Here is a 16,208-nt window from a genome sequence, read left to right on the forward strand (position 1 = left end):
ACTTGCCCTGTATTTGTTGCAGCCAGGTCGCATCTCCTGTCATGCAGTCCCTCTGCTGCATTTGGGGCAGCACACTAAGCTGGGCTAATGACTTGCACTTGCTGAAAATTTTCAAAAATGTAGTGAAACTAGCTACCACAGTGCTCTGAGCAAAGGCCTTAAAGGTTCTGCACTCCTGACAGAGTTGCCTTCTCAGGATCACTTATTTTCACACTGGTAGCAGTAGCCATAAAAACAGAGGAGAGCAGGGACCCCTCCTCACACCCAAGTTTATATCAGTCCTTCCTCTTGTGCTACACCCTGAAATCCTTCCTGAGTGTCAAGGGGAGAGGGGATCAGTGACAGAATGACTCCATTCAAACAATGCTGGCAGCTAAAGTATTTGCCTGGGGAGATGAGGGCTTAACTGACTGGTCATTAAAGTTTCATGCAATCCCTGCTCTCAAGAGAGCAACTCTCAGCTGCTCACAGCTCCACAGAAAGCACAGACACACAATAAGGACATGAACCAGAAAGGTATTTTAGATCCATTAGTTATAATTTACACACCAATGACATCCAGCATAAAGACAAAATATACAGATCTTCATATATATGTACATTGATCAACACAGTGCACAATTTAAAGTTATGTTACAATTAAGTGTACAATTTTAAATATGGCTTTATAAACTAGTAATAACAGTGCTAAAATAATGTACGTCTCGTGTAGTTCATAGACAAACAACATAATACAGCTGCAGCATCCGAGTCCCCATTTAGAAATGTGTTGCTTCATTCTGTTAGTTAAACCTTGTACACTGCAGCTAGCTGGATACATCCCTTCCCCATATACATCTACATATACTTTATTGGTGGATTGCACACCCCTGTCTTTGGAACTTGCATTCTTCAAGTATCCTGAAAAATAAAAACTTGTACATTTGAGGAAAGATAAGTCAGAAGAACAAATTAGGAAGTGAGAGAAGAACACACACAATCATAGTGCCCAGTGACAATACCAATGTGACCAGTGCAGATGAAAAAAGCACTTTTTTTTTTAGAGAGCTTAAAAAAGAACAACAGTCACATCTTGTTTGCCTTACTGTCCCCAATAAAGCAAAATTTTACTTAAGTATAATTAGACAGGAATGAGAGAAGTGGTAATTTCGGGGTCACTTGGAAGCTCTGTTGGAAACTCCGGCTCCGCTGAAGCAAATGGCACTTTTGTCAACAACTTCAAAGTGGAGCGGGATTTTATTTATTCCACAAAACTTGAATGCCTTTTGGAAGCATATGTTTCAGCTTTAACTTGTTGAGCTGAATGTGTAAATCATTACATGAAATCCCACAAACCTTTTTATGCTGAAGTCTGACCAAAAGCCCGTAAGGATCTCCTTGGCCTTGAAAAACCTGGGAGTGGTGCAACCAGGACACAGAACTAGGAGTTTAACACTGTAGTGACACGCAGTGTTTTCAGTGACTGGAATTCCTGTGCTGTACACAGACTAACACCATTTAACTTTCCAAATTGCTCAGAGAGCTGCAGAAACCTGCTAAGAAGTATTTCACACTGGGGCACCTCCATAGGGAATGAACACAGAAGAAGCCCACCCCAATGGCCATCAAAGAGTGGACTGCCCCAAACCAGTGAGACGGAGCCGATTCGTGTTACAACCCTTCTCTCCACCAAGCAAAGCTGTGAATACTGGGGTCACTGGCCTGAAAATTAAATGCACATGTGCAGTGCGGGGGAACTTCCCTCCACAGAACACCAACAGGACAGCCCACATTCACCAGCAGGCTCAAAGCTCTGCTCACTGCCAAGCGAGCTCTGCTCGCTCCCAAACAGACCTCTCTGCAGCTCAGCCACAGGACGACAGCAGGCTGATGCCCCACAGGAGCCACAGCTAACAAAATGAGCCCCTGCACAGTCTACCCAGCACTAAGGAATACCCAAGGCACAGCACACATGGATACCCCATAGCACTGACCAACTGCTGAAAGCCACTGCAGTCATTCAGAGTTACCTCTATTGCTCTGGTTCTGTGGGATTAAACAGTACAACCTGCGTGCTGCTCCGGATCACAGCTGCTGAGAAGCATGGGCATGACTCACACTTATGGGTACCCATTTCCATATCCCAGCTACTGGACCATCCAACTTAATTTAGAGAGCATAATTTGCTTTATTAGTACCACATGCCTAAATTATAATTTTGCAGTATTTGGGGAGGGAAGGAGGGTTAGGCCAAACAGCTACTTGTCAAAAAACAGCTTTAAATTCTTATTCAAACATCTAAGGACAAGACCCACTTGAATTCATCCTCTGCCATAGAAATTTCACTTGGTGAGCTGCCCTGCATAAATCTGCACATAACACGCTTTTCCAGCAGGCAATATTTTGTAAGGCTTAACATCTGACAGATACAGGCCTTTCAAGGAAAACAGTATGAAACTGTCATGATTACTTGAGCAGACATCACTGACAAAAGCAAATTTGTGCCTGAACTGTTGCTGCAGAAATATTTCAGGCAGTATTTTTTCAAAGAGAATATAGATCTGGAGGGACATTGCCAAGGTTTTAAAGATCAAAATGTGTTACTTGCAGTGCTATAATTGGATGGAAACAGTCCTCCAGATCTGAAACATCAGGTTCAGTTTGGTTTTTAAATCAAACACCACATTTGCAGGATTTCTGTAGGACCTATACATCCCAGCGCCTGTTTCCCCCACTCGGTAACAGTAAGCTCTGCTGACAGAGCCAATGAGACCGATAGGGATAAACAAATCCCTTCTGACATGACAGAGTGTCACACAGTCAAACACTGCACTTCGCATGAGAAAAAAAACCAACAGACTGCTTCCAATCTAACTCCATTGGAAATGCAGGGCTTGCTCTGAACTCCCATTTGCCAAATGAGGGGCAGACCAATTACTCACTCCTTTAGAGCAGCACCATGGAAACACAAAGGCAGTACTCAGCCTTTGGCAGTATTCAGGGTAAAGTAACCAGGAGGAACAGTGCTGTCTCCTCACTAGGATTTGGGCTCATGCTCCAGCTCATAAGCAGGGCAGAGGTCCCACCCATCCAGTGCAACAGTGGCCCCTGAACCCTTCCTAACATCACCCTACAGTGAGTTGCTGGCTGTGGCACAGAGACCTACAGGCAGGGAAAAACCTTCTGTGGTCTGTGTCACCTCAGACATGATGTCCTGGCATCCATCAGCCTCCAGCTCCTGGCAGAAGCTGCTATCCCAGCTCACCTGCAGGGCAGCTGGCAATCCACAGCTGTCCCAGGTTTCATGGCTGCAGAGACACCTGCTGACCCTCAACCCCCACAGCAGCACAGTCAGGATCTCCAGCATCCCTGCAGTGGACTCCCTCACAATTTTGATCAGTGAGGGAGGAAAAAAAAGAAAAAAAAAAAAAAAAGGAAATTAAGATGCTCTCTGACTATTTTTAGTTCTGTACAGCCCCTTAGCAATAACATTAAAAATAGATATGATGGAATGGGAAAAAAAAAAAAAAGACTGCAGGACTAAGAAAATGTTGTTCATTTAGCAAAATTTTGGAAAGTAAAAAGTTCCCTTTTTAAGAAAACACATCTTTTTTTTTCCCATGCAAACCAAAATAAATGAACACTTTTTAATTATTTTTTTTTTCACTTTCTGTTTGTTTGTTTCTCTACAACAACTTATCAAGACAACTTTAGAAACAAAATGCATGGATTAAATCCTTTTAAGGAGGTCTGACCATCCTTTAATGGTCTTTTAATGACTGGGACTCATCTGCTGCAAGCACACCTTGCAATGCTGAACAAATGGAGAAAGCACAGCCTTCAAACATGCATCAGTAAATGAATGAGTACATTTCCATCAGAATTTCCAACACACTAATGATTTTAAATAGGAGCTTTTTGATGCAGATTCCTTTTATTCAGAATATCAAAACCTACATTTTTGCAGATAAAATCTCTCCTGACTTGGCCATGGAGTTACCTAGGCCATCATCTCTGCACTTTCAAGCCCAAGACTTATCTTCTTGTGCCCTATTTTTGTGCTTAGTTTCCTGAGAAGGGTCCCAAGTAACTGGCTGATATCTTCCTCCTTGGTTTTGGTTCACTTTGCCATTGATACTTGCCCACAACATTGACTGGAACAAGGCTTCAAGGACATGCCTAGGGAATTGTGGAAACAGGTGCAAATTCACACCAAACTTGTCAGCTCTCACTGCAGTGGCTCCCATGCATGAACAGACCTGAGGTTTCAGTGCAGACAAAGGTGTCCCTGCTTTCAAACCCAAGGCTAACTCCAAGATTCCCCAGAGCAGGCGCTTTCCTCTGCAGAAGGCACTCCAGGATCCTAGGGAGCAAGCTATTCTTTGAGTGCTGGAGTTATTTCAAGCTCACTACAACTCACTACAACTACCAACAATTAACATCCTAAAGCAGCTGTCTGCCCTGTCTGCTCCTAGAACATTTGGTACAACCAACACATTATAAAAAACTTGCTGAGGGATCCTGATTCATCTAACTGTAAGTCACTGAGAATGTCATAATTAAAATAGGCCACCAACAAATTCTGCAGTCAAATACCCAATTTTATATGCATATTTTAAAACACAACAGCTCAGTATGTTTGATGTGCTCTCTCTCTACCAAAATCAACTAATCATAGCCAAGCAACACTGAAGTACATGCTTAACTTCAAAGCTGTGAGTAAATCCAATGGATTCATTCTCATCTCTAACCTGCATTTAGGGAGACATGAACATGAAGCATGTCAGAACCTGCGCAATCATTTTGGGATCCAGCTCCACAGACATGTCAGCAAAGGCAATTTAAATTAAATTTTGGTCATGCTTTCAGTATCTGAATTTCCCCACAGAGATGGCAGTGCCGAGGGAACTGTCCCATCTCACCTCCTCCTGTGCATCAGCTTTAGGGACTGTGCACTGCAAGCCAGCACAGTGCCCAGCACCCCATGAAGCACCTCCCTAGGCAGCTTTGCCTGGGCCAACATCTTGCAACTCCACAGAGTCCCATGCCTACTAATACCTCAAACTGCTTTGCAGCCTTCATGGGTTTGCTATGTCTGTTGTTAAAGAACACAAAGCACCCACTGCTGAGACACACCTGACTTTTACCAACAAATCCCAGCCTTTTAGCCTTGCCTAGAAATAGCAGATGGGAGCCATGGGCAGGGAGTAAAAACACAATAATTCAAAAACACAGAAGAAATTTGACCAACAAACATTCCAGATGAGTTAACACTGACATCTCCCTACTGCACGAAAGTATTCTAGAATAGTGATTTCAACTTCTGCAAAGAACAAGAAACACTAACCAGCTCCTTTCTGCATTATGTTTTCCTCCATCCTTCCCTGACTGTCTCCAAAAGAACTGGGAGCAGTTCTTTCCTGCAGACCCTGTAATATATGCACCCAAAGTATGGGTAGCTATCAAATAAAATTCCCCTGAAACTTTGCGAAATTACAGATCTTTTTAGGTTGGAAAAGACCTTTGAGATCATCAAGTGCAAGTGTTAACCTAGCACTACCAAGTCCACCACCAAACAATGTCCCCAGAGTGCCAGCTCCATGTGGCTTTTAAATACCTCTGGGGTGGTGACTGGGCAGCCTGTTCCAATGCTTGACAACCCTTTCAGTGAAGTTTTTTCCCAATATCCAATCCAAACCTCCCCTGGCACACCTTGAGGCCATTTCTCTTATTCTAGAGCTTGTTACCTGGGAGAAGAGACCAACCCCCACCTTGCTACAACCTCCTTTCAGGCAGCTGTAGAGAGCAATAAGGCCTCTCCTGAGACTCCTTTTCTCCTGGCTAAACACCCCCAGCTCCCTCAGCTGCTCCTCACAAGACTTGTGTTCTAGTTCCTTTCACCAGCTTCATTTTCCTTCTCTGGACACGCTCCAGCACCTCACTGACTTTCTTGTAGTGAAGGGCCCACAACAGAACACAGGATTCAGGGTGCAGCCTCACCAGTGCTGAGACAGGGGGCCAATCACTGCCCTGGTCCTGCTGGCCACACTACTGCTGACACAGGCCAGGGTGCTGCATGAATCTGATGCACCTCAGCACACCACTGGCTTATACTGACATGGCAGTCAACCAACACCATCAGGGCCTTCTCATTACAGCATCCATCATTTTCTTCCATGGAAGAAAGCTGAGCCAGTTATATCTCTTTCATTTTTGTCCTCAACCCTCCGCTGTAGAGATAACATAACAACACACACCAGTTGTGACAAATGCTCCACTTCCCAGAAGTTCGTCCCACTTTGATGGGGGAACTGGTTTTGAACATGAACAAAAATAGGCTGAAAGGTCCTGCTGCCTTCTAGACCTCCAGTTTGCCCACGTGTGTTTTAAATGTGTTTACCTTGGTCCACCTGAACAATTACACAAAACAAAATACAGTTGAAATAGTCCAAGCAGTATGTGACAGCTGAATCAAGCACAATGGTCTCTTCCAAAGTGGTATAAACCTCTTCCTGACCTGAAGGAGAAAACAAATCAGAGTGACCCCAAGAAACAGCTTATCTGCACAATGGGAGACACTTGTACATATCATTTGCATTGTTCATGATCTCTGTACTCATCCATGTCCACATCTGAGTCAAAGAGGGAGTGTCCAGTGTAATCTGTGTCAGGGGTTTGGGAAATACTGTTCCCTTCCTCATCAAAGGTTTCTGTCCTTGAATAAAAACTGAAGTCCTGCAAAGGGGAGTAAGTCTTGCTTGCTTCACTGCTTTCCTCGGATTCATACAGAGTGTTGTCATCATCATGGTGCCATTCTGGCCAAAATTTCCTCCTTATTCTTTCACAATACATAGCAAGGTTAATCAGTTCACCTGCAACACGATACAACAGACTTCAGTAAATATATTCAGCCAATAATGCTCTAACTCACCTGATGATGCAAAAACACATTAGCTGTGTTTGGAGACAAACTGTGTGGAACCTTTCCAAAGAAGTTTCAAAATTCCAAGATGCCATCAATCCTTTTAGCAGCTGTTTTTAACTTAATGTAACCACATACCACAAGAAGGGTTACACAGGAATAAACACAAATGCATGTTCACACAAATAGCAAAGTATCCCAAAAATAAATTTTCTCTACAAAAAGAAATCAAGACAAAACACTATTACTGTAAGGTTTTTGTAGTAGAACTTTTTGCTTAATTGCAAACACCTGGTTCCTAAAGACAGAATTTGATCTTACAGATGGCACAGTATGCTTAGTAAATACAGTGAATGCGGGGTTTTCACCACCAGATGGCAGCGTTGTCTGCAGCATAAATTCACATTTAATATGGCCACTGGCTCACTCCTGCTCCCAGCTGTAGCATCTTATGCCTTGTTTATAAATACATGTATGTTTACAGAATAAATCATAAAAAAACTCAAAGAAGAAATAAACAACAGTGTGTTAAAGGGGAGGTGCACGTAAAACCTGTACTCATGACAGCATAAGTAGGTTGATAGGTACAGAGACTCAACCACACTGCTTGGGTATTTCAATCTATTATCTTCTCTTTATTTTCATTAGAGACAAACTAATTCAACAAGCATAGTAACTCTTCTAGAAAGGCATGAGCCCTTCAGAATTTCACCTGTGATGCCCCAGACATCAAGGGGAAGAACTGCATAGCCAATATTTATATCCTCATCTCAAGCGCTAGTTATCTGAGGAAAGGAGTAAGCCTGTGCCTCTTCACCACAGGTTTAGCAGAGCTGTCTTGCACAGAGTAGGTTTACCAGTAAGATTTACTCCTTTTACACTATTTTACATCCTTTTCCTCTTCAACTCTTTCCATTTTTCATGCTGTGAGGTTTTACTATGAAAATAGATGCAAAGATACTTTATCCCACAAAAAAGAACCAAACCAAAGAGCAACCCTCTGTGGGGAGGAGGGGTATGTTGGATTCCAATTAATGCAAAAGCAAAGTGACTCCAAAGCCAAGCTGGATTTCTTCCTTGCTTGGCATCTTCAGGAACAGCAAAGGCTGTAATTTCAGTGAGACAATAGCACTTGCAGTTCTACTATCAAGGAAAGTACTCAGCTCAGCAGAATTTGGCTAATGGCTGTTCTTCTGTTTTCTCATACATTAGCCAGCATTCACTCCTTAGAAGCTCTAAGGCTTTGCCATGTTAAACAGGGAAAAGATCAAGTACAAAAATAAAAACAATTACTGTGCAGAACATTAAAGAGAAAACAAAGAATTTTAAGAGAAAATAACAATACAGGATACAAATGCTACATCAAAGGCAAGAACAGTCTGCTGAAATACTGCAGTCTTCAAAATGTCCTTCCAAGGTACTTCTTGGAAGGAGTTAAAACATGAAAAATGCCACCAGGAGCTTTTAATCAGAAGTCACTTAAGCTTTCTTACCTTTGATTAGTCTCTCTGGTCGAGTCCCTGGTAATGTCCACATTGCCTGTGCCAGATGTCCAAAGACAGTGGCATCAACAGTGGAAACAGTTGATCCCATAATGTACTTCTTGTCACCTGTAAATACAACAGCAAAAATTTCTTGACTGGATGTTACTTTTCCCCAAATGAAAACAAAAACCAACCAAACAAACAAAAAACCAACCAAACAAAAAAAAAAAAAAACCAGTTCCACCTTTAGCATATTTATTTTACTGAAATCATTTAAATGAAAAGGTTGACTTGTTCAAAGACAGGGATTCCAAAGCTGTTTCTAGGGTTCAGCAGGTGAAATCCATTACTGCAGCTGTCCCTGTGTTCAAGACTTCTATAACCAGGCCAATTACAGAGCCACCACTGGCCTAAGAACCTCCTCTGCTCCTCACAGCTGGCAGTGCTCACACACTGTACTCGTTCTGCTGCATTTAAAATCTGCTCTGCAGCTACAAGATGCCTGAAAACACCATTTTTGCCTTTGGTGCAAACCCAAAATCGCTCAACCACGATTCAAAATCATGAACTTGCTGAAAGAAGCTGGTCACCCTTTACCTCCCATCCATGCAGATCCAGGTTCCATTTTCTCATCTGATCAGCTGGAAAAAGAAAAGTCACACCCAAAGCTTTCCTCTCTCCCTGTTTGTTCAGGATGACACGGATGCACCAGTCAGACCTGCAGCAACTGCTCAGAAATAACCTGCATCTCCAGGAAGAGGACAAAGCCCTCCTGTAGGCAGGAGTGGACAGGTCCTCTCACACATCACCACTGCAGTGCCCTCACCCCCACTGACCCCTCACAGGGAGAATCAGAGGCATGTCAGGCAGTAAGTGAAACAGCAGCCCTTTGGGACTGGCCTGGTGCAGCGGAGGGACATGTCTTCTCCCCACAGCAGTTCTGCTTACCTCTCTGGCCACCCCAATATCATGATGGTCCTAAACGGCCACCACAACACAAACAGATGGGAAACTAACTAAGGGAAAAAAAATACATGTTTCAAAGCTACTTTTTGCAACACAACATCCACTGTAGACTTGATTTCCCATCACAGGCAGAAGACCTGGAACAAAGACCAGGCACAGAGCACACAGTGAAACATGAAGTATTGCAGAGGTCAGGTTAGCTGGTTGCACTGCTCCTGCCTCGGCCCAAAGTGCCATTAACTCTGTGGAATGTGATACCTAATTGAATTCTCAAAATCCAGTTATTCCATCTCCCCGGGACATTCTTCCAAGCTGCCTGTAATTCAGCAGGTTATTGAATGTTCAGTTTATTGAGCAAGTCCAGAGGAACTGTCCAGTGTAAAATGCATCAAATTCCAGTGCACAGTACAAGGGATGCTGCCAACCCCCCGCACAAGAGCACACAAAACAGTGCTCAGGAATATCCACTGACAATAACCTTCTCTGGCCTGTCAGATGTCATTTGAACATGCAGTTAACTCCCCCCAGCTCTTTCCACAGTTCCATCAATTTATTGTTTGAGAACTCTGTACAGGGTAAATGTTGCGTCTTTTCAGTATTTATCTGACACATAAGCACTCGTCAATCTCAAGCACAGCTCAAAAATTGGTCCCTAAACCACAGTTATATGCCAGTACCAGGAATTTAGCACCATACTACTGGGTCTTATTCAATCCATAAGTGATGTTGTGCTGGGAAGAAATACTGCCATTTCCATCTCGCTACAACTAAAGCAGGCTCTGAGTGAGGGCTAAACCATCCCACCCCTCTGGCTCCCCAGGCACAACACCTCACACTTTCAGGTGCATGGAAACAAAGAGCAAGAGGGGAAAATAAAACTGTGGGATCATAAAACTCCAAATCTGGTTTTAAGTCATGCTGCTCCACAAAATATGGCACTGTGCACATTTTCTTCCACCATTCCAAATCTGTTCTCAAAAATTCCAGTGCAACTTTAGTCCAGAAGACTTTCTGATTGACTAGATATCTCTGTGTGTGTTTTCAGGCAAGATTACACAGTGTCTGTCACATCCAGGCTGCCATAGCACTGATCCTCTCACACACTTCTCTGCATCCCCTGGCTAATCCAACAGAAATGAAATCACCTGGTCACACTGGACTTGGATCAACTTTGTACTGAATTCCCAGGAATTTGAGAGTACCCAACTCCACTGTTCACAGATGCATGCACGAGAGGATTCAAAAGCAGCTACTTCAACAGTGGGTCAAGAAACCCCAGCAAGAGGCAGATCTGTGGGATACAAGCCTGCATCCTTCCATGGAGGCAGGTACAGCACTTGCAGGCTGCTACAGAGCACTTAACTAACTTTAGAGGCTCAGATCCAGGTTAGCCTGACCTCTGAGTTTTCAGCTCTGAGCCCCCCTGCCCTCCCCAAAGCATGAAATGCTTTTCAAAATCCACTCCAGGAAGCTGCTAGCCTGCAACTCCCTGCTCAAAATCCTCATTTACCAAAGAGCCTGAGAGGCAGAGAGCTGAGAGGGCACCAACAAATTTATGGTCACTCATTTGCCTCTTCTAAACAATTACCAAAATGTGTATTTTTATATATTGCTAATTCATGTGCTCATTCCCCACACTTTCTTACACTATTACCAGGCAGTAGGAAACTGCTACAATACAAGAAAATTACATTTGTGGTTTGCAGACTGCAGGACAGAGAGAAAGGTGATACCAATGGGACAGGCTGATCCATCACAGAGGGATTAGTTCCAATTTCCATGTTTATAAGATCTGGAAGAGTCTGTCAGGGAAATGGGTATAAGGGATATAGAAAAATTATTCTCAGAAATAAAATTAAAGACAATAAAAAAGCACCAAAGATGTTATTGGGAATGTCAAAATTAATGTCATAAGAACTGACAGCTGCAAAGTTATCATTCTCTGGAAACAGCTCTTAGAATTAAAAGTTATTTTTGTTCCCATGTGAATGGTCCTTGTTAAAAAAAAGGGGGAGCATTAATCTGATAATCCTGATGGGTGACAGCTACAGTTTGGTATGTGCAGTTATTTTGCAGCATAGGCATTGGTTTTAAGCTCTTAAGATAACAGCCAAAATCTCAACTACCTTCTCTTCTGGGAAAACATTTGGGTACATATATATGGAGGAGAATCTCACAAAGAATGCACAGGCAGTAAGCTGACTGACTGCCTTCTTATTCCCCCTTTGAAACAGGGGAGCCTCTAGTCAGGCTGGAAGTCTTCATCCTACCTCCTGTCCCCATTCCAGGATACCACCTCGAGGCCACAGTTACCTACACCCTACCATAAACAGATGGCTGGAGAAAACATGAGCACAGTGATGTTAATGAAAATTAAGGCAATTACAGAAAAGTAGACAAACTCATCAATAACCAAAAGGGAAAATAAAATGATTCATGTAACTGCACACTGACTAATCTGACATCCATTTCAGAGGGGAAGATGAAAAAAATGTACAATATTCAACTGGTAATATAATAATATAACAGGAATACAGCAAACACCCATCAAGGCTTTTTGAAGTACACAGGCACATTCTCAACAACAATCTGGATTTAAGAAGAAAAACTCTGCTGGTAACATATGTATAATACAATTAAAAATTTGATATAGTGAAGAAGTGCTTGAGGATTTCCAGTACATTTTCTATATAAGCCAGAGACTGATTATAGCATTTACTTTCACAGAAGATGGTCCAAGCTACCCAGGAAGGGAGCAAAAAGTAGGAATAGAATTTGTCTGCAGGCTAGAATCAAACTCTCATTTGAAACAAGTCCAATTTTGAACAGATTTAGAGAGTGACTAACATCTGTCAGCAAAACATGGTGGCACCTCTACCTGCTGAAATCTCATAATTAAAACTGGATGGCTTTTAGAAAGCCATCTCCCAGCCAGCAAAAAGGCACAGGCCTCAAGACAGCAGTCAAGCAGTCGGATCCACAGAGATCTGTCTAGATGATTAAATGATCCCTTTGAACTTGAAATCTTACAAATCTCAGTGTCAGTATACACTCCAGAGAAATAAGCAAATCGAGATACTTTTACAGGTACTCAGGCACGCACACATTTTAGTTTTCTCTTGAAGGTTCTGTATGCTCTTGGTAGACAGGGATGACTTTAGCACAGACATATCCACTGCCACTCTTTTCAGCCTGACAGAGTTGTCTAGCCAGAGTCAGGGGGCTTTGCTGAGTGTCATGGTTTGGCGTTGACGCAATGCCAGTGCCCCCATGAAAACATACTCTCCCCACTATCTGCTGTGAGATGTAATCAGAAACAGAGCAAGCAGGCCTCAACTTGGGAAAAAAGGAGAAAAAACTTTATTAACTTACAACTATATGAACACACAGAATTCAAAATGGAAACCTTTCAAAAACATTTCTCCTCCCCCCACTCAATTTCCCCACAGCATAAAATAAAACCTTAGATTTTCATCCAGTCACCACCCTTCAGATATTCAATTCTCAGTCCATCAAGGAGAGAGGAGTCCCTCTTGCATCACAGGCTTCCCCTGGAAACACAACTGAAACCTCTTGTGTTTCCACGTCACTCATGGCACTGCCCGGAGAACATCTGCCTTCGTGACCTCTTCCTCCCATGTCCAGTGCTCTCACCACTGTACATGGACCAGAGCTGCTTCTAGGGTTCCCTTTTCAAGGACGCTTTGCCCAGTTCCAAAAAACAACAGTCTCTCACTTTCAGGACACCAGTCCCTCCCAAATTCACCCCCTGGGGCCGAGGGGTCTTTAGAACAGAAATCGTCCTCTCCACTGAAGATCGAGGGCACCACCACCCTCCTCACCCGTCATCTCTGTTCACACCACTCCTTCACTGCTCTCTCTTGGCTCCAAGCCATCGCCTCCCCCTAAATGCAGTCTCTGTATCACATGAAAAGTGGTTCTGCCCATGGCTATACAAGAAAAGTCCAGCCAAAGGCCACTCCATCATCTCCTCCCACCTAGGATTCTTCTGAACTTCTCTTGGTCATCCTTCACTTGTACAACTTTACATCACACTTGTCCATTTCCTCCTATCTCATCCCTATCTCTCTTCTCATTCACCTCCAGGAGGATAAGCATTTGCAAGGTTTCCATCATCCCAAAAAAGGGTTAAAATCACAGGCTCTGCCTGTCCAGAACTCTCACGCTGGCCCTGCTGGGCACTTTCTCCTCGCCGCTCACCCCTTCTCCTTCTCGGCCAGGCCACTGCTATCAAATTTCAAGGTGGCACAGGCACACTCTCTTTCTCTCTCTCTCTCTCTCCTGGGGGAGGTGAGGGGAAATGGGACTGCCCGATGTCTCTCAGTGCTCCTCCACCCTTCCATCTTGCAGGGGCCTGCACCCTCTTCTCAGTCCAAGGCTCTGGCCTACCTCCCTCAGGCCGCATGGCTTCCCTTCCCCTGCCCAGCCCGCAGCTGGACAGGGGAGGTCTGGCCTCTCCACTGACCGGAACCAAGAGAGAGTTCCTCCTGGGAGTCCTCTGCTTTTAACCTCTGTGTTCTCAGAGGCATATCCATATCCTCAGTGGCCACACCAGGTGCCAATATTCATATCTGAGCACCCATTGGTTTGACCACTGCCTCCCAAAAAAATTCACTTCCTTCTCAAACCATGACTCTGAGTTTCTAAGTCATAGACTGAACTTGGTCCAGCTCCTGTCCCAGCCCCACTCCTCCTTGTGGTGAACATGGAACCACACGGTGCCAATCTCAAAACTACAACATCAGTGGTCCCACAGAGGAGAGCACTTGGAGCTGGCCACAGCTCTGCAGAAGGTATGACCAGATCTCCTCTTCTAAAATGAATTGCTCCCTTCCTTCCTCCCTCTCAAAGAAGAGGGACTTCTTAATCTCCAAACAACAGATTTTCTCTGAAGAGGCACTAGAATAGATAATTGCTTCTGTTAACAAACAAAATGCAGCATAAGAAAGTGCTGTCAAAAGAGGAACTGTCAACTAATCTTCCTCTTGCCCATTGTGTCCATGAGCCCATTGTGTCCATGCACCTCATGGGGTTTTTTCCACCCTGTTCCAAATTCAGCAACTCAACAGGTTTGTTTCAGGAAACAAAGTTACAGAAAACTCTACAGCTCGGTCCACTGCAAATACCTTCCTTTCCAGAAAACCTTGGAAGTCTAGAAGCATGTTTTTTCCTTCCCTTTCTCAGCAAGCACTCAGCTTCTGCCTTCTGCTGGGCTCCCCCAGCTTGTTCATTTCATCCACTCCACACTTGTCTCTTTAAACCATGTGCAGTGTGTCCCCCTGGAGCACAGGGCAGGGAGGCATCCTCCTGTCCTCCACTCAGCTACCTCCTTAAAGCCATTGTTACAGGGAACAACACAGGTACCATCTCTCTTGGTTTCTCCCACAAGAGAGACATAAGCTCAAGGAAAGCGATGACCTGCACCACAGCAATTCCTTAAAATGCAAGTCTTACACAGATGCACAGTATGCTTAGCTCTCAGTGGAGCAGAAGGCAAGAAGCACAGTGCAAAACAATTCCAGTGCGTATTTCAACCTGAGCTACACAACAGAAATGAGGTTCATGTAATTCTAGCTAAGTGAAGTCAACCTTAAGTCTAATTGTATGGAATCCACCCAAGATAACCAAGAAACTTAAACTCATGTATTTTGACAGCACAGAACCATTTCCTACTGGGAGCTTTGAATAAAGCTGCTTACACCAACCAAACACAACAAAGTTCAGCCCATCAAAATAACATCTGCAAAGGGTTTTCAAATGGCAGCCTCAGAGCAATCTGTCAAACAGCCAAAAATGACTAACAGGAAAGGAAATACAACCAGGAAATAAAAAATGAGACAGACACCTCTCAGCCCCTAGAAAAGGTATAAAGAGGCTTCATTTGCAGAACTAAACACTGCATTTTCCTAATTTTATATCGCTAAATGCTCTTCCAAAACAGCAGGCCATGTTTTGCTGCTCTACATACACATACTCTGAGCTCAGAGAAGGAAGCCTCTTATGCCTCTAGACACACAATTTGGCAGCAAACAGTGGGAAAAGAAAACAGTGTCTCTGCCAGAGCAAGGAAGGCACTAAATGACAGCCTCTATCTTCTGCCAAAATGACATTATTTGTGTGTAATCAAGCTGTCAGGAAGCATTGGAGGTCAGTTCCTCCCTGTGGAGGGAGGGGCTGTGAACAGAGCACCATAACTCGCTGTACCTTACCCAGGAGGCCTGCCAGAGTCCGCATGTCCTTCTCCATCAGCGTGTACATCTCCTCCTCCGAGAAGCGCCCGATGCCATGGCCGTACATTTCCCGCTTCACGATTCCTTTGGTCAGATGGCAGAAGATCCACTTCAGCAAGTCGCTGAAGGGGCCAAAAAGCGAAACCATCTTTTGCGTCTCATGAAGATTTTCCACCCACTGGCAATAAGCTAAAGTCCTGGAAGGAAGCAGAAACATGTTACAGCAGTGTAATCCCCAGAGAGCCCAACACCACCCAGCAGAGGTTCGCACAGAGGTCAGGCAGGTGCTCACTGCCCTGATGGAGAGGTAGCTTCCATAAACAGCCGACTCTGAGGCAACTCGGAGCACCAGCAGAGCAAACCCACTTTAAAGTACTTAGGCAGACTGCCCAGTGCTTATTCTCTCACTAAATCACAACTCACTGCAGGAGAAAACAAGATTCATGTTGAAATATATAGTAAAAGCTGCCGAATTCAGCTAAACTCCTGTAACATAATGCATTTATTAGCTACAGACGACTCACTGCACAGACCTGGGGAAAACAACAAAACAGTCCCTCAAAAAATCAATCTTTCCCACCAACCTCTCTCCTTTCTATGCTGTTG

General features: G+C 43.9%; 1 protein-coding gene across 1 annotated transcript in view; it reads right to left on the reverse strand.

Annotated features, from left to right (window-relative positions):
* Positions 1-519: 519 nt before the first annotated feature.
* FAXC (failed axon connections homolog, metaxin like GST domain containing) overlaps positions 520-16,208 on the reverse strand; it is a 28,749-nt gene continuing 13,060 nt past the window's right edge. Inside the window, exons 4-6 of the mRNA XM_038133200.1 lie at positions 15,582-15,799; positions 8,395-8,511; positions 520-6,851 (exon numbers count right to left, since the gene is read on the reverse strand). Of these exons, the coding sequence (XP_037989128.1) occupies positions 6,568-6,851; positions 8,395-8,511; positions 15,582-15,799 (619 nt within the window). The 3' untranslated portion in view covers positions 520-6,567. The remainder of the gene's footprint in view (positions 6,852-8,394; positions 8,512-15,581; positions 15,800-16,208) is intronic.

This window comes from Motacilla alba, chromosome 3 (genome assembly GCF_015832195.1).
Source record: "Motacilla alba alba isolate MOTALB_02 chromosome 3, Motacilla_alba_V1.0_pri, whole genome shotgun sequence".
Lineage (NCBI taxonomy): Eukaryota > Metazoa > Chordata > Aves > Passeriformes > Motacillidae > Motacilla > Motacilla alba.